General features: G+C 49.7%; 1 protein-coding gene across 3 annotated transcripts; it reads left to right on the top strand.

Moving 5' to 3' along the window:
* Positions 1–942: 942 nt before the first annotated feature.
* On the top strand, positions 943–14585 carry SLC68A1 (solute carrier family 68 member 1). 3 transcript variants are annotated; one of them, XM_014250244.2, is made up of 10 exons: positions 1041–1058; positions 5498–5638; positions 6824–7092; positions 7541–7620; positions 8427–8876; positions 9743–9860; positions 10831–10927; positions 11659–11830; positions 12393–12586; positions 12801–14585. In XM_014250244.2, the coding sequence occupies exons 3-10, from the start codon at positions 6928–6930 to the stop codon at positions 13052–13054; spliced, it is 1530 nt and encodes a 509-aa protein (XP_014105719.2). In that variant the 5' UTR covers positions 1041–1058; positions 5498–5638; positions 6824–6927; the 3' UTR covers positions 13055–14585. The 3 variants fall into 3 exon arrangements, with proteins under 3 accessions (XP_014105718.2, XP_014105720.2, XP_014105719.2); XM_014250243.2 differs by lacking the exon at positions 5498–5638 and having other exon boundaries at positions 943–1058; XM_014250245.2 differs by lacking the exon at positions 5498–5638 and having other exon boundaries at positions 1035–1114.
* The last annotated feature ends 611 nt before the right edge of the window (positions 14586–15196 follow it).

Raw genomic sequence — 15196 nt, forward strand, 5'->3', positions numbered from 1 at the left:
AGTAAGTCTAATGTGCAAAAACATTGGAAAGTAGTAGGGTGCAATAACACCTTTCTGTACATAGCGATTGGCTTTTGCCTCAATTTTTTGTGGTAAAATTTCCCCTGGTGAAATTTGAGAATGGAAGCAACTGTTGCTGTGAGAGAGGAAAGGTGATGCACATGCTGAATTATAGGAATTGCTTCCTTGGAAGAAAAGGCCACAGAGAGATCTTAAATTATAATGGACAAGGATAGTCCCTATTTTCTGAAATACACAGGATGAATAGAAATTAATTACGGGAGAGAAATGTAAGTAGCTGATTACTAAGACCAGAGACGTATTTGCTGGATTACTGCCCCACCTACCCAAGCAGCCATGTACGTATTTTTGTTTCTGCAAGATGTCATTCTGCATCTTGGCACATCTTTGGAGAAGAGGAGGCTCGAGGGGGACCACACTGTTCTTTACAAACCCTGACAGGGGGTTGTGATGAGTCAGAGGCTGGTCTCTTCTACCGTGCCTACAGTGAGAAGAAATGGGCTCAAGCTGGGACAGTGGAGATTCAGATTAAATAACAGTTGTGGGTTTTTTTTCACTGTTCGAGTGATCAGGCATTGGAATTGGTTGCCCAGGTGATGGAGGAGTTGCCATCCCTGGACGTTTTCAAGTAGCCTCTCGATCTGGCACTGGGTGATATGGTTTAGTGGCTTAGGGGCAACAGTGGTGGAGCTGGGCTGGCGGGTGGACTGGATAAACTTGAAGATCTCGTGCAATATTGATAATTCCACGACGATTCCCTGTCTCCAAGTGCTGGCGTCCCCGGCCAGGCCGCGTTTCCATGGCGACAGGAGGACGGACCATAGAGGTGGCGCAGGACCAGAGAGGCCCGTGCGGCTGGGGGCGGGGATATGCAAATAAGGGAGCCGAGTGCCCTCACGCGCGATGGCTGCCGGGAGGTGCCGGCGGCTTCACTTGCCAGGGCGCAAAATGGCCGCGGGGCGGGGCTGGGAGGGTGCGCATGCGCGGCCGCGCCGTACGACTGTGAAGCGGCGGGGGAGCGCCGGGACTGGACGCAGGTAGGAGGCGCCGAGGCGGCGGACGGGCGTCTCTCATCGCCTGATCGCTGGCCCCGGTTTGTCTTCCTGCCTGTAGTGTGGTGGGGTGTGGTGGGGTGGTGGACTCCTCGCCCGCTCAGTGATGTGCTTCGGGCAGGGTGGGAGAAACAGTACCCCCCAGTGTGGGTGCCTCTGAGGGGTAGAGGAATCCCCCTTCCCTACAGTGGTAGAGCCCTGGTGGATATTTCCCTCTGTTATCGTGGGTGATCCCACTTCGTGCCGGGGGGTGCCGTCGCTCCCTGGTGTCGGTGCCCGTGGGTGGGGGGCTCAGTCCTGGAGCCGGTGGGGTCTGCCTCCCGGCAAGGAGAGGCGGCTCTGGCGTTGCCCTCTTCTCCCGGAGTGCCGCGGGTCTCTGGTGTCCTTGTTACGCCTTCCCTTCACCTGACAGGCTTCAGACTACTGCCATGAGCCTGAGGAAGAGCCCACCAGGGAAGGATGGCAATGCCTCTGGAGAACCCGATAGGGAAGGATGGCAGTGCCTCTTCCCGGCCACCCCTTCCTCTACCAGGGCTGCCAGGGCTTCCCTCAGCGCGGAGGATCCCTGCGGATGGGGCACAGGGGATGGCAGCACTACTTGGGCATGTCCAAAGTCACGGTGTTCCTATCCCCAGCCTGACTTCGCAGGCTCCCTGCACTCCTGTCCTGTACGTGGGATGTCAGCAGCTGCAGCTGGTGACCCGGTCAGTGGCGTGTGGCCTAGTGGCTGCAGCTGGGGCCCTGCGGAGGGGACGGTGCCTTTGGGAGCCTTGCATAGGTGAGGAGACTCCCTGTTCTCGGGAGGCTGTGTAGCAGAAACTCCTGGTGGCTGCACTTGGCAGAGTGGTGCAAGTTGCTTCTCACCTGGAGTTTCCTGTTAAGTCTTAATGAAGAGCAGACAGTATGTGTGCAGTAATTCTCTCCTGTAGCTCCTTTGAATCAACTCTTGGGGCTCGTTTTCAATGATGATTTCAAATTTACTTCTAGTTTTTTAATTTGAGGCCAGAGTGCTTCCCATCCTAGTGCTGTGAGGTCCACTACAGGATTAGAGTTTATACTGACAGCAAATGATCAGGAACAAATCTTTTAATACATCTAACACACTTCCTTTACACTGTAAAACAATGAGTTCTTTAGACACAGGATGTTGTGTGTTGTTATGGTAAGAGCCTTGGCAAGTTCCAAGGCTTTGAGATCTGCCCAGTTATCTCTATATTGACAAACCTTGTGTTCTTATTAGGGAATGAGACCTGATTGAACAAGATTGCTCAGCTGGAGCACAGCTCCATTGAAGCTACCAGCTGGTTCAAGGTGTTAATTGTCTGTGTGGCAGTTGTGTTTGCTTGTATGAGCTCAGCAGGAGTGACGGAAGCACATGATTGATTGTAATAAGAAGGGTATTACTTAACCTCATGATGCACAATCATCAGTGATTGTTGAATTGGTAAACAGTACTGGGAAATGTCCTCATAACCTCTTCCAGTCATGTTTCCATGCCTGATCCAGGTGGTTTCAAAGGGTTCATTTTTTCACCCATTGGATACCAGGCTGCTGGGAGCCTGCTGTTGGGGTGTTCATGTTTCACACAGGACTGTGTTTAGCGTTCCCTCAAGAGTCCTTGTTGCTAAGGGATTATCCGAGGGTGTTAGGAGAGTTTCAGGAGAAGTTTAGAGTGGAGAAACTGGGAGCCTTGGAGCTATATTAATCTCTAAAAGGGTGCACAAGATTGAAGTTCAGGCTCAGAGGAACATAAATTTTGTGAAGTGTGTATCTAGGAAGGAGCTTTTCTGCAATAGAAATAGGATTTTGAGAGGTATTTTCTTGTTTAAGTGGAGGCTCTTTTGGTTTCATTTATAGCTCTGTGGAGGGATTTCTCATTTTATTAACAGAGTTCTGCCAGAATCCGGATAGCTTTGTGGGGTGAGGACTCTGAAATATCTTCTGTTATGGAGGTGTCCTGAGGTAACGTGTGGGAGAGAAAGAGAATGTGGAGAACCTGGTCTGTGCCCCCAAAATGGGCTCATCACTAACGGGTAACCCTGACCAGATAAAGACGTCCATGACTGTCACTTGCAGGCTGTGCGAGGAATTGATGGGTCCAGCACCAGGTGTTTTGCGGGGACAGGTTACAGGACATCAACTCTTTCACAGGTGCAGCTCCAGCCCAGCTTTCCTGTGAATGGGACTGGACTGCCAGCAGCCTGGTCCTGTCTGGCAGTGACAAATGTCTATAAGTAGGGCTTTCTCTCAGGTGGTTTTTCCAGCTGCTGGGTGGATTTATTGTGTGGCAGTTGTAGAGATACAGAGCTGGTGCATTTGGCCCTCTGTTAGTAAGCCTCTCAAAACCCAGGATACGCAGCAGAGGCAGTGTAGTGTCAGTTCAAGCAAGCACAGACATATCCTGAAGTATTATTTTGGGATATTCCAGCCTGCATTACCCACCCAGGAGAGAATGAATACGAGACTTGTCCTGATACTGCAGTCAGGTCTGCAGATGGCTGTTTCAGGTTGCTGAGTGGTAACTTCAGCACATAAAAATCATCTGGCCCTGCTTAAAAGGCTGGCTTGAGCCAAGACTCACATGTATGGCTCTGCTGCTGGCTCAGTACAAGTGGCTTCAGCTGTAGAAGGCTGGAGCTCAGCCTTGTTGTAAGGCCAAAGCATTGCCGAATCACCATGGGACACGAGGACTCATGAATCCAGCTGTGAGCTGGCTAGGAAGTTAGAGCAGATGTGTGAGCCCCAAGCTCTGGTGTGTTCCATATACAGCTGCATGCCAGCACTCTCAAACAAAAGCAGTGCTTTCCTGGTAGCCAGTATTCCAACATCCTCCTCAGGAAGATAAGATCTGTGGACGTCACTGGCAGGAGCCAGATGTCAAATGTGGAGGAGGAAGTTTCTCAAATAAAGACTCCTTGCTTTTTAATTTATGAGCTTGTTCCTTTATGACTGTGTTAGAGATTCAGTGTGAATGAATGATAGCTATTCCCTCCTGCAGCTCCTTTTCCCATTATTTCTTAAAGCCTCATGTTGAAAAGTTCTGACATACTCCATGAGTAATTCTCCATCCCAAGGAAAAGGTTATGAAAATACCAGTGTGGCAATAACACAGTGCTTTGGGTGTGGAAGTAAAATCTGCTTTTTACAGACAACTGTGATTTGTTTCTTTTTAACTGCACATTTGCAGATGAGGAGGGAAAAAATATCTATCAAATGACCTAATGACTATCATAGAAAAAGTGACATCACTTGCAAATATCAGCTGGCTGTAGAGGTTGCACATCTGTGAGGGAGTAATGATGGGGGCAGAAAGAAAGGAAGTGGAACTTCACCCTCCTTGAACAGTGCTGTAGCATTTATATGGCAAAATGAGGTGTCTCTGGGAACTTCAACAGCTGTGGTTTGTGCAACATGTGCTCAGTGAAACACTTGGATGGGGACAGCATGAAGTGCAGCACTAAGACCAAGGCTTGAGTGGGCTCTGCTTTCACACAGGTTTTGGATAGCAGAGGCAAGCCCAGGATAAGAATCACCCTAGTGGGTCACACTGTTGACCCATCTTTCCCCATATCCTGCCCCATGGTGGCAGCAGGAGATGCTGTTTAGGGGGAGAGCACATGAGTTTGGGCACCATTTGTGGCTTTTCCCCTTGTCCACCTCCAGGCTGCACAGCTGACTTGAGGCAACTAGAGGGGATTTCCCTGCCTTGTTCCCTTTAGTAGCTGTTTGTGTACAGCTGTTTTCCGTGAATTCATCTAATCCTTTGAATCTGCTGCCCAGCTGTCTAATGTCCTTTGATAGCAAATGTCAGGTGTTTATTACCAGCCAGGTAAAGAAATATTTTTGGGTGCTTTAAGCTGACTTCCTGCTAGGTACAGTGAGTGTTCCCAATTCTTGTGTCCTGACAGTTTCATGAGAGGGCCCAGCAGTCTGGTGTCTTCATCTGCTCTTCAATCAGTTCTCCAGAAAAGGCTTTTGGTGAGAGACAGAGGACTTACCTCTGGGACAGTTGCCTTAACTCTCCCTTCTTCTTAACCTTTGTCTTTGCACATCGTGATTCCTTTCCAATTCCTGACCATACAAAATGAAATTTCCCCTTGAGGCTTGTCTGTTTTTAATTACATCTATAAAGGTTCATTGTCTGGCTGAATTCCCTTCCAGCAGTGTCTTCCTTTTTTCTGGCCATGGGTTTTGGCCTGGCAGGGATCAGAGTGGTGTCTGAGCTCCACAAGGGCTCTGCAGTTGGATCCAGTTGAGGTCTAGTGCTTTGGCTGGGAATGGAACTGAGGTGCAGTTTCAGTCTAGTGATGTAATTGATTGGAACAAATGCTATTCCTGCTCCTTCTGAACTAGTTATGAGGAATTCCTTGGCCTAGGCAGAGGAGATGGTTATTTTTGCTTTTTGCTTTTCTAATCTTGCCTAGAAGTGGTCAGACTCATGGCTTCAGGGAAATGCTGTATGGGATTGGCATTTCATCAGGTTTCATACCCAGACGTCTGTTCTTCCGCTTGATTTCCTGCTTGGACTACTGCAGCTGGTGTTGCAAGCCCAAGGGGCTGGTGTGGTATGTAGGTTCCTATTTCTTCTGTGTTCAGTCTTATCTCACATTGCAAGGCCCACATGATGAGTTGGGTGAGTGCAGGCCCTGGAGGGCTGAAACAGGAGTGACATGCAGCCCTTCATCTTGCTTTGACAGTGCTAAGATAACAATTTTGTTGTCACCCTTTTTGTGTGTGTACTGTGAACAGGGCTTCTCATGATGGCATGGGGTGGAGGAGCTGACCTTTACTGATTTAAGAGGCCCTTATGTCTCACATAAGTGCTTTGTGTGTTGCCTTGATCTGTAGCAACATAAGTGTGAGAGAGAGCTCAGCCTGAAAAGCACAAGAGAACATTTCTGGCCCCACCTCCTGGCCATGAGCTCCAGTCAGTGCAAGTGTGAGGAGTCCTCCTTTCACACTCAGCCCCTTGTGAACATAGAGGAACTTGTTCTGGTCTAAGGCTGCTGTGTCCGTGTGTTTTATTTCTGTGTATATTGCTGTCCAGCCAAAGCATCTTTATTTCAGACTATGGTCCTAAGATTTAGGCCACTCCAAGACAAGCTGGACAACTGCTAAGGCACTTCTGGTCACTTTTATTGCATGATGGCAGCATGCCTGCTGCAGTTGTGTTCTGGTCGTGTCTCTTTATGCCACAAAGCAGCAACATTGCTCACTATAACTGACTCCCATCTGAGCCAGCCCGGGTGCAGTCAGCTGTGACTGCCTGGGGAAAGCTTGTGCACGTGTGAAGTTACGTCACAGCTGTTGTCATTTTTATTTGGGTAAAAATTTACATTAGTACCTAAAGATACCAGTGACTAGGTGTATTTTCTGAAGGCTGCTTTGTTGTTTGCTGCTATCTAGCTTGATTCCTCCTGTGACCTTGCCTTTGAAGAGCTGGATTAATCGTCTACTTGCTGGATAACAAAGAACATTACAGGGTAAAGGACAGGGCAGGTTGCTCAGGAGGAGGCAGTTGTATCCCCAGGAGCCCACAGCCTGGCTTCAGCTTAATGAAACAGCTTTAGAGCTGCAGACAGCTTCTAGTCTCTTAAATCCCCTCCAATCCACTTTGTAGCAGCTCCTCAAAACAATATGAATTCAGATCTCTGCAGACAAAGATTTACCAATTAGCTTGATTCACCTCTTACTTCATGTAAAAAGATGAATCTATTTTCATTTTATTTTATTTTTTTTCTCTCCTGCAGGAGCAACAATGGATTGGCCTCAACAAAGACGTAGTAGGTGTTGGGAGAAGATATGTCACCTGAAATGGAGGTGATCGAAGGAGCTGAACACTGACTGCACCAACATGGGGCTGCGACTGCTGGCTTGTCTCTTCCATTTGCCCACTGGAGTGATCTACGGGTCTCTGTCACTCTTTGTTTCCATTTTGCACAATGTGTTCCTCCTGTACTATGTGGACACCTTCGTCTCCGTTTACAAGATTGATAAACTGTCCTTTTGGATAGGAGAGGTTAGTTGTTTTCCATCAGCTTTTGTACTCTTTAAGTAGGAAACTTTGAAAGCAAGGCTGGTCCTTGCTAGAAATGTGAAAACTGTTAGTTATAACAGCAGTGTTCCCTTTTGGAGAGGGAGCAAGGGAGCCTTCCAAATGCTAACTTGGGCTTTTCAGTTTTTCCCACTTATATAAAAATAGAACAAGCTGGGACAGAAAATGCAGAGACTTATTTCTTAAGACTGCCTTTCCTCTGGGGATGTCAGAATGTTTCACAGGCAGTGAAAACCACTGGCCTTACTGCCAGTTGCCCCAAACGGGGACATCATACAACGGCGATGGGGCAAGGAAGGTGTGCTGGGGCAGTTCCTGCTGGTAGCTCACCATGCCAGCTCACCACTGCTTGCTTTGGTGGCAGAACAGTGCTGTCCTGTGGTTTGTTTCAATGTTCTGCTTTGTTTCCTAGACAGTGTTTCTGATCTGGAACAGCCTCAATGACCCTCTGTTTGGCTGGCTGAGTGACCGAGTGTTCCTTAGCACACAGCAGTAAGTGAAGTTCTGCTTCCAGAAGAGTCTGGGAAGTTGTTTAGTCTCCTGGGAAGATGATGTCAAATTGGCAGCTTTAAAATGATGGCGTGGGAATGGCTTATTGGGCATGGAACTCTAAAATACCTCCTTTTCATGGCATCTTTGAAGTTCAGTGCTCATAAATGTTATTTCAGTACTTGGCTGCATAGGAAAGTCACACACACCTATTGGATGTATGTGACCCTAACCCTTAACAGTCATGAGTGGTGCAGAACCTAAAATACGGGCATCTAAAATCTCAAGCCTCTGCTGTATGAGCAAGCCTCTTAATGGGGTGTTAGAGAGTGTCTGTACATGGTTTGGGAGGCACAAGGGGGAAAAGTACAGTTATTTCCACATGGAATGCCTTAGACCAGTTGTTTCCAAACTATAGGATGAGAGCTGAGGCAAGACAGCTCTGTATTGTTGGCCATTAGCATTTCTCATGTATTTATGTCAACATTTTAATGAAAATCATGGTGTGGCTTCCTGCAATTAGTAACAACTCATGAAAATCATTTACATTGTGCAAAGTGCAGACAGTACAGCACTGTCAGGGAGAGAAATACTCTGGAGAAAAAGAAATCCCTTTTCTTTTTGGCCTTAAACCCATATTTTCAGTGTATTCACTATTAGCTGAGAAGGTGTCTGATGTGGGTGGTTGTTACTTGAGCAAAAGCTGTATTTGTGTCTATGCCACTTACATTACTTCCTTGGAGAGGAGGAATATGTGATCAGGGTTTTGTCCAGGTACCTAAAATATTTTTTCTTTTCTTCTGTTACAGGGCAGGAACAGAGATTTCTTCCCCTGAAGTAGTTCTGAAGAGGCTCAGAGCACTAAGCCACAATGGCCCCCTCTTTGCCATTTCTTTCCTGGCTTTCTGGGTTGCCTGGGCACATCCTGGTTTGCAGTTCCTGCTTTGCCTTTGCATGTATGACAGCTTTCTCACCATGGTTGACCTCCATCACAATGCCTTGCTTGCAGACCTGGCTGTTTCAGCAAAAGACAGGACTAGCCTCAACTTCTACTGCTCCCTCTTCAGTGCCATAGGCTCCCTGTCTGTCTTCATGTCCTATGCAGTGTGGAACAAGGAGGACTTCTTTTCCTTCCGCATATTTTGCGTCCTGCTGGCCCTCTGCTCCATTGTTGGTTTCACCCTGTCCACACAGCTGCTCCGCCAGAGGTTTCAGGCCGATGGGAAAGCGAAATGGGACCAGGAATCAACCCTGAAAGAGTAAGGGTCACAAATTCTCAGCAGAGACAAAGGCCTGGCATAGATCCACAACAAACTAAATGTGTGAGAAGATCCAGGATGAGGCAAAAATTGTTAATTATCTCTGGTTCTTGTCTACTGATACAGTTTTCAGGATCAGCTGTCACACTGGCTCCTCTGAAGATAGAAACTGTCTTGTGTCAGCCTTAGTTCAAACTGGAGGCAGAGGCCTAACCTGCTATATGGCCATCCCATGTTTGGATCATGAAATGAGTTCATGTCTAGAGCACTCAGTGAGGCCCGTGAGTGGTAAAGTGTCAGAAGCAGCTTATGAAAGCATTCCTGCTTGAGCATGAGACCACATTGCTGCCCATGCCACACAGAGTTGGACAAGTGAATATTTCTCCCTGTTACTCACTTCAGCTGCCTGATAGTGGCTGGGCTATTGGTAGGCCACACCAAGCTGGTTTTCTCTGTTCAGCTTCTTCCTCGGGCTGGCTCACTTGTCATCTCTTGTTATGAGCTGCCAGCATTGTGCTGTAGTAGCAGCAGATCCTGGTGAGATCTGCCAGGTGAGCTAACTGCAGGGACCTGGAAGAGGAATGTATGTATAGTGGAATGACTGCTAAGAGGAGAATGCATTTCTGGACAGAAATGTGAATTTTGTGTTAAGAAGACAGATGTTCTTTGAGAGACCTGTTGCCTGTGCTTCTTACTAGCAATAAGCAATCATTGGTGTAGATTCCACTGTTTTGATTGGTCCAGGAAAATGAAAGGTTGGGATGGGAGCTGACCAGAGGCAGCTCTGCATCTACATGGGGAGACCTGGGGACTCTGTCTTGGTGTGAGGAATTTATGGTTGCTTTTTATCCCTCCTTTTCATTTAGGCTGTACATTGAGAAACTCTCCGTCCCCCAGGAAAAGAGGATCACCCTGGCAGAGTATCTCCAGCAGCTCTCTCGGCATCATAACTTCCTCTGGTTTGTCTGCATGAATCTTGTCCAGGTAGGCACAGAAGTGACATGCTGCAATTCAGAGGATGAGTGCTAGCTTTGGCTGTTTGAGATAGGTGATTCAGCAGTATGTGAGTTCCCCAGGAAGGGCCAAGGTTTTTCCACCACCCACTTGCTCTTGGAGCCTCCTGAACATGCTGGCTGATTCAGCAGCTGGTAGCCACTCTCCCTCCTTGTGGCTGAGGATACTTCCTGAGCAAGCTGTGGGGTGCTCCTTCCTCCCTCTGCAGTGTAGACTGGGTTATGGGGGCTGACTGAGCTCTGTGCAGCCCATATGGGGTGCAGGAGCACAGGGCCTGGCTCACAGAGGACTTGAGTTCAGGAGTGCTGTTCACTGGCGTGGCTGTCATCACAATCTCTTTTCCCCTTCCGTTTTCCTGAGGCTCAAATCGCTGTTCTTGCTGTCCAGCTGGATCCATCTCCATCTGGCTTTTACCATTTCTGCTCTTCATCCTCTTCAGTGATGACTACCAAATGCCGGCAGCCTGCCCAGCTTTGTGTGCTGTAGTCATGGCTTCCTGGGGATCCCTCAGTTCCCCTCAGGCAGGCTCTCAATGCTGGTCTGCATCTTTGTGTTCAAGCCTTGCTGCCTTACCAATGTCCTCCTGCCCGCTGCCTCCTCCCTCCTGCCATGCCACTGTCTCCCCCAAAGCCTTGTGGTCACTGCTGTCACCTCCTGGCCCTGTCTGCCCCAGCAGCACTGTGCTGTACAGCTGGGCAGTGGGGCTGACTTCAGGCACACAGTGGGCATGGCTGATGGCATTGCAGCTCTGCAATCTCAGCCAGCAGTGTTGGAAATGCCACAGCCGAGGTCTTGCTCTGCTGAAGTACTCCGGGCCTATCCTGCATGATCCTTTGGCATGGGGCTCCTAGGACAACAGAGCCCAGAGGGCTGTTAGCTTTTTCTGTTCTTTCTCACTGCTGTTCCTGCTGACCAGCTTGTCTGCATGCTGCCTTCACAGGTTTTTCACTGCCATTTTAACAGCAACTTCTTCCCTCTGTTCCTGGAGCACCTGCTGTCAGACCAGATCTCTGTCTCTACTGGATCCTTCCTGCTTGGTGAGTTTCAGGTGGGCCTGGAGGGAGGAGCCAAACGTAGGACCTGGCCCAAGTCTAGGTTTGCTCTTCCCAAACTCCATCTGGGGAGAGGTGTGCTCACATGCAGGACTCTGGGCTGTAAGATTCAGTCATGCACGCACCCCACATATTTCCTTGGGACCTCTGAGTTGTCCTTCCTGGGCACTGAAGTAACTTGGAGCCTTTTCTAGTAGACAAGCCTGGTGTGCTGGACACCAGACTCCAGACAGGTATTGCTCTGAGCACTAGAGGCTACAGATACCTTTCCCAGGATGCAGCAGAGAACACAGCCCAGAATTTTATCCCTTTCCTTCTGCAGCATATGGACCATTTCCAAGTTGCCACAGATACGTGGACATTGATCCTGGAGTTACCCTGGGAGGGTTCTGTGCAGGCCAGGTCTAGTCAGGCAGTCCTGTCTGTCTCATTTCTGCACCAGGGCTGAGTTGCAGCCTCTGCATGACACTGGGCAAGTCTTTTCTTCCTTCGTGTCCATGAGGTTGATGGAAGAAGGTCTCCCTCTGTAGGAAAGTGTGTGCTGTGCCACAAAGCCATGGAATAAATCTGCTGCAGCCTTCTGTATATGTGGGGGAGCTACTCTGTATTGTCCTGCTGGCAATAGCCAACCTTGCTTGTCTCCCTTGGTATCATGTTTGAGGACATGGTGGAAAGTGTAACTCCATCAAGCTGTTTGTTCCTCTGTCTCTGCTTAGGTGTTTCCTACATTGCCCCCCATCTCAACAACCTCTACTTCTTGTCACTCTGCCGTCGCTGTGGGGTTTACGCTGTGGTGCGAGGACTCTTCTTCCTGAAGCTGGCTCTGAGTGTTGTGATGCTCCTGGCAGGACCTGATCAGGTGTATCTGCTCTGCATCTTCATTGCCAGGTAGGCAAGCAACAGTCACTTCCCCTGCCCTCTGTCTCCTGGGAAGCAAAATGAGTTGTTCCTGTTTTAAGAACAGGAGTGGAAGGTAGGGAACAGGGGACAGGATCATAGATAAGCTGTGTGATTTTTCAGCTCTGACAGCACATGGGACAGATCACTGCAGAATCCACAGGCTATCATGCTGCAGAGTTGGGGAGGCAGTGATGTTCAGGAGGTCACAGACCAGCAGGGCTGGTGGCAGCCTGCACCTGCCTTTGCCAGCTGCTGAGAGCTTCTGTCCTCCTCCGCAGCCCTTAGTGTGTGCTGCAGGTGCCTGTGAGCCATAGGCCCAGTGTGTCCTGTCCCCAGGCCTGTCTGTGTGGCAGGTCAGAACTTATCTGAGGTGTCACTGCAGGGTACAAAGTCTTATTGATAGTGGTGTTCTCTCCTGTAACCAGGGCTTCTGAAATTCTTATTTCAAGTGTGGGGAAGCCTTTTCCATCTTTGCAATTTTTTCTGATTTGTCACATTTTCCTGTCATTTCTTGATAGCCCTGTTCAATGCTTTGCCTGTTGTTCTGCAGCAACCGTGTGTTCACAGAAGGGACCTGTAAGTTACTCAACCTGGTGGTCACTGACTTGGTGGACGAGGACCTAGTGCTGAACCGTAGAAAGCAGGCAGCCTCAGCCCTGCTCTTTGGGATGGTGGCTCTGGTCACCAAGCCAGGCCAGACCTTCGCCCCGCTGATCGGCACCTGGCTGCTCTGTGCATACACAGGTAAGGATGCTCCTGGGGAAAGCAGTGGAGCAGGACAAGGCAAACTTGTGAGTTCAGTGTCAGGCACCTTTTGCTGTGCCCTGGGTGGGTGCAGAGGGCTCTTCAGTTGCTAACCTTTCCCTGGTCTCTGCATCTCCATGGCTGGTCACTCAAAGAGAATGGACATGGGTCCATCCCCACTGCCCCATTCTCACAAACTCTTCTCTGACACCAGGCTACGACATCTTCCAGCGCGACCCCCTGAACAATGTGGTGAGTGCCCAGCCAAAGCTGGAGTCTGCCGTGGCCTTGGAGCCAACTCTTCGCCAGGGCTGCTTTTACCTCCTCGTCTTTGTACCCATCACATGTGCCCTGCTGCAGCTCCTCACCTGGTCACAGTTCAGCCTGCATGGGAAGCGGCTGCAGGTGGTGAAGGCTCAGCGGCAGAGCCTGACACAAGGCCAAGCACCAGAGATCAAAACAATCTAAGGGTGCCTGAGCTCCCAGGATGCTGCTGGTTCCAGGCTGGTGCTGGAGGGCAGGGATGATGGGCTTAGAGAGGCTGATGTTCGTGGTTCAGCTGTGAAATGCTGTCATGCTAGTGTTTACTCATTCCAGGTGGTGGTCACTGGGGAGGGCAGAGAGGTTCAGCGTGTGAGGGGCCTGAGATAGATTGCTTGATCTCAGGAGTAAGAACATTTTATCCCAGTCTGTCCCAGGGAGCAGAGAGCTGCTTACTCCAGTGAAGAGGTGCTGGGTTGCATGTTCTAGAAACAGACACATCCCCAATGCATTTCTCTGTGCTGGGCATGGCTCTGAGGAGCCACAGCCTCTCCAGCTGAGCAGGAGACTGCACAGGGAGTCCTTCATCACTAGAGCCATGCAGGGAGTGGAGTAGGAGGCCCCTGAGGGACGAAAGGAATGATTGCCAAACAGGAGCAGGGATGAGAGGACCTTTAAGGCCTTTCCCAGTAACTGGTACAACCCTTCCCACTTGCAGTGTCATGGTTCTTTGACCAAATCCACTCTTAAGCATTTGTTGTTCCTGGGACAATATCCTGCACAGCCAGGATCTGCTGTGTTTGCTGTTTTATGCTGAGGTTTCCTCCCCTGTAGCCTTGTAGAGGGAGTTGTTGCTGGCCTGGGAAAGATGCTGGTCTTGAACTGAGTTCAGAGCCTTGAACTGTATCATTTCACTGGGCTTCCCATTGCATGTGTTTATTCCTCCTTTCCTCTCCACAGCCCCTTCTACTCAGCACTGTCTCACAGCTATACCATGAGCCCCTCCCATTCTGGGCAAGGTCAGGGAACCAACCCTACTCCAGCCACTGGAAGTGCCTCCCTGCCCAGGGCAATCCCAGGTGACCTGGTGAGGCGGCCTGGTGCCCTCCCTTCTTGCACGAGAGCACAGCCTGGAGATACCAGGTCTTGCTTTTGTGCCTTTGACACAGTGCTTTGGAGCCTGTCTGACACAATACTGGCTAGTCACAGGGTCGGGATTTCATCCCTAAGGGGAGGGGCAGACACCTCAGCTCCTCTGCACTTGAAACAGTGCCTGAGTTAGATCAGCTCACCTGGCTGCTGAGCCAGGGACCCAAGGAGAGCAGGTGCTTTGGTCTCCTTGATTTTGGTGGGGAGCAGATGAACAGGTAATCACCAAAGGGGTCCCTGAGGTAAGGGAGTGACTCCTCAATCCCTGTGATGTGTTCGTGGGCAGGCAGAGAGGATGTGCCAAAGCCTGCGCCTGCCTGCTGAAGGAGTGGGGCTTTGCAGGCAGTGTTTGGAAGCTGTTGAACAATGAAGGATGTTCTTTGTTTAGTGCCAGGTTCCCTCTGGGGTCTCAGCCCACCAACCTGCCATGTTGCCTCAGGACATGGCTGCCTTCTGTCTTGGACCAAGACATTCCTGCCATGAGGCTGCTGTAGTTGTTAATGGTTCAATCATAAGTTATTTGTGTGACTTCTAACCAAGTTTGAGAATGATTCTCCATTTCATAAATTAAAGATGATCATTTTCTGAATCGCTTAATAGTTTTCTTCTAGCTCGTGGCTCTAGCCTGACCAGCTGGATGTGGGAACACAGCTGTGGCTGGGTGGAGACAAGGGGGACAGCTCCTTCTCCACAGAACTGCACTGGGCTTTGGCTGTTTCTTCAGGGGGCAGAGGGGATCACCTGCCTTTGAAAGGAGGCATTACTTACCCCTGCTGCTTTGGAAGGCCCCAGAGTTAGGTCTGTCCTGTTCCTACACCAGTGGCTGCTGGGGACAAGATGGGACCAGTCATAGTACACTGGACATGGTGCCACCTTCCCAGGGCCCACCCTGTGAGCACAGCTGTAGTCACTGCTCTCTCTGCAAACACCAGGGCTGGCACCAGCTCTTCTCACAAGAGCAGTTGCATCACCCTTGCTCAGCCTAGGCTGCCCTGTTCCAGCCTTTCACATGTCTTTAGTGATGAAAGTCTCAGGGATAACACATGTATAAAGGAGAGTAGATTTGGACACCATGGCTGCAGCCCAGGAATCTCCTCCTACAAAAGTCAGGCCAAGAATGCAATCCTGGACCAAAGATGGTGTCTCCTTGCAGAGTCTGGCTGGCAACAATTCTTCACAGGCAAGAGAACACAAATAATC

This window comes from Pseudopodoces humilis, chromosome 9 (assembly GCF_049639895.1).
Source record: "Pseudopodoces humilis isolate 2021_Gansu_Grassland_sample_001 chromosome 9, ASM4963989v1, whole genome shotgun sequence".
NCBI classification, from domain to species: domain Eukaryota; kingdom Metazoa; phylum Chordata; class Aves; order Passeriformes; family Paridae; genus Pseudopodoces; species Pseudopodoces humilis.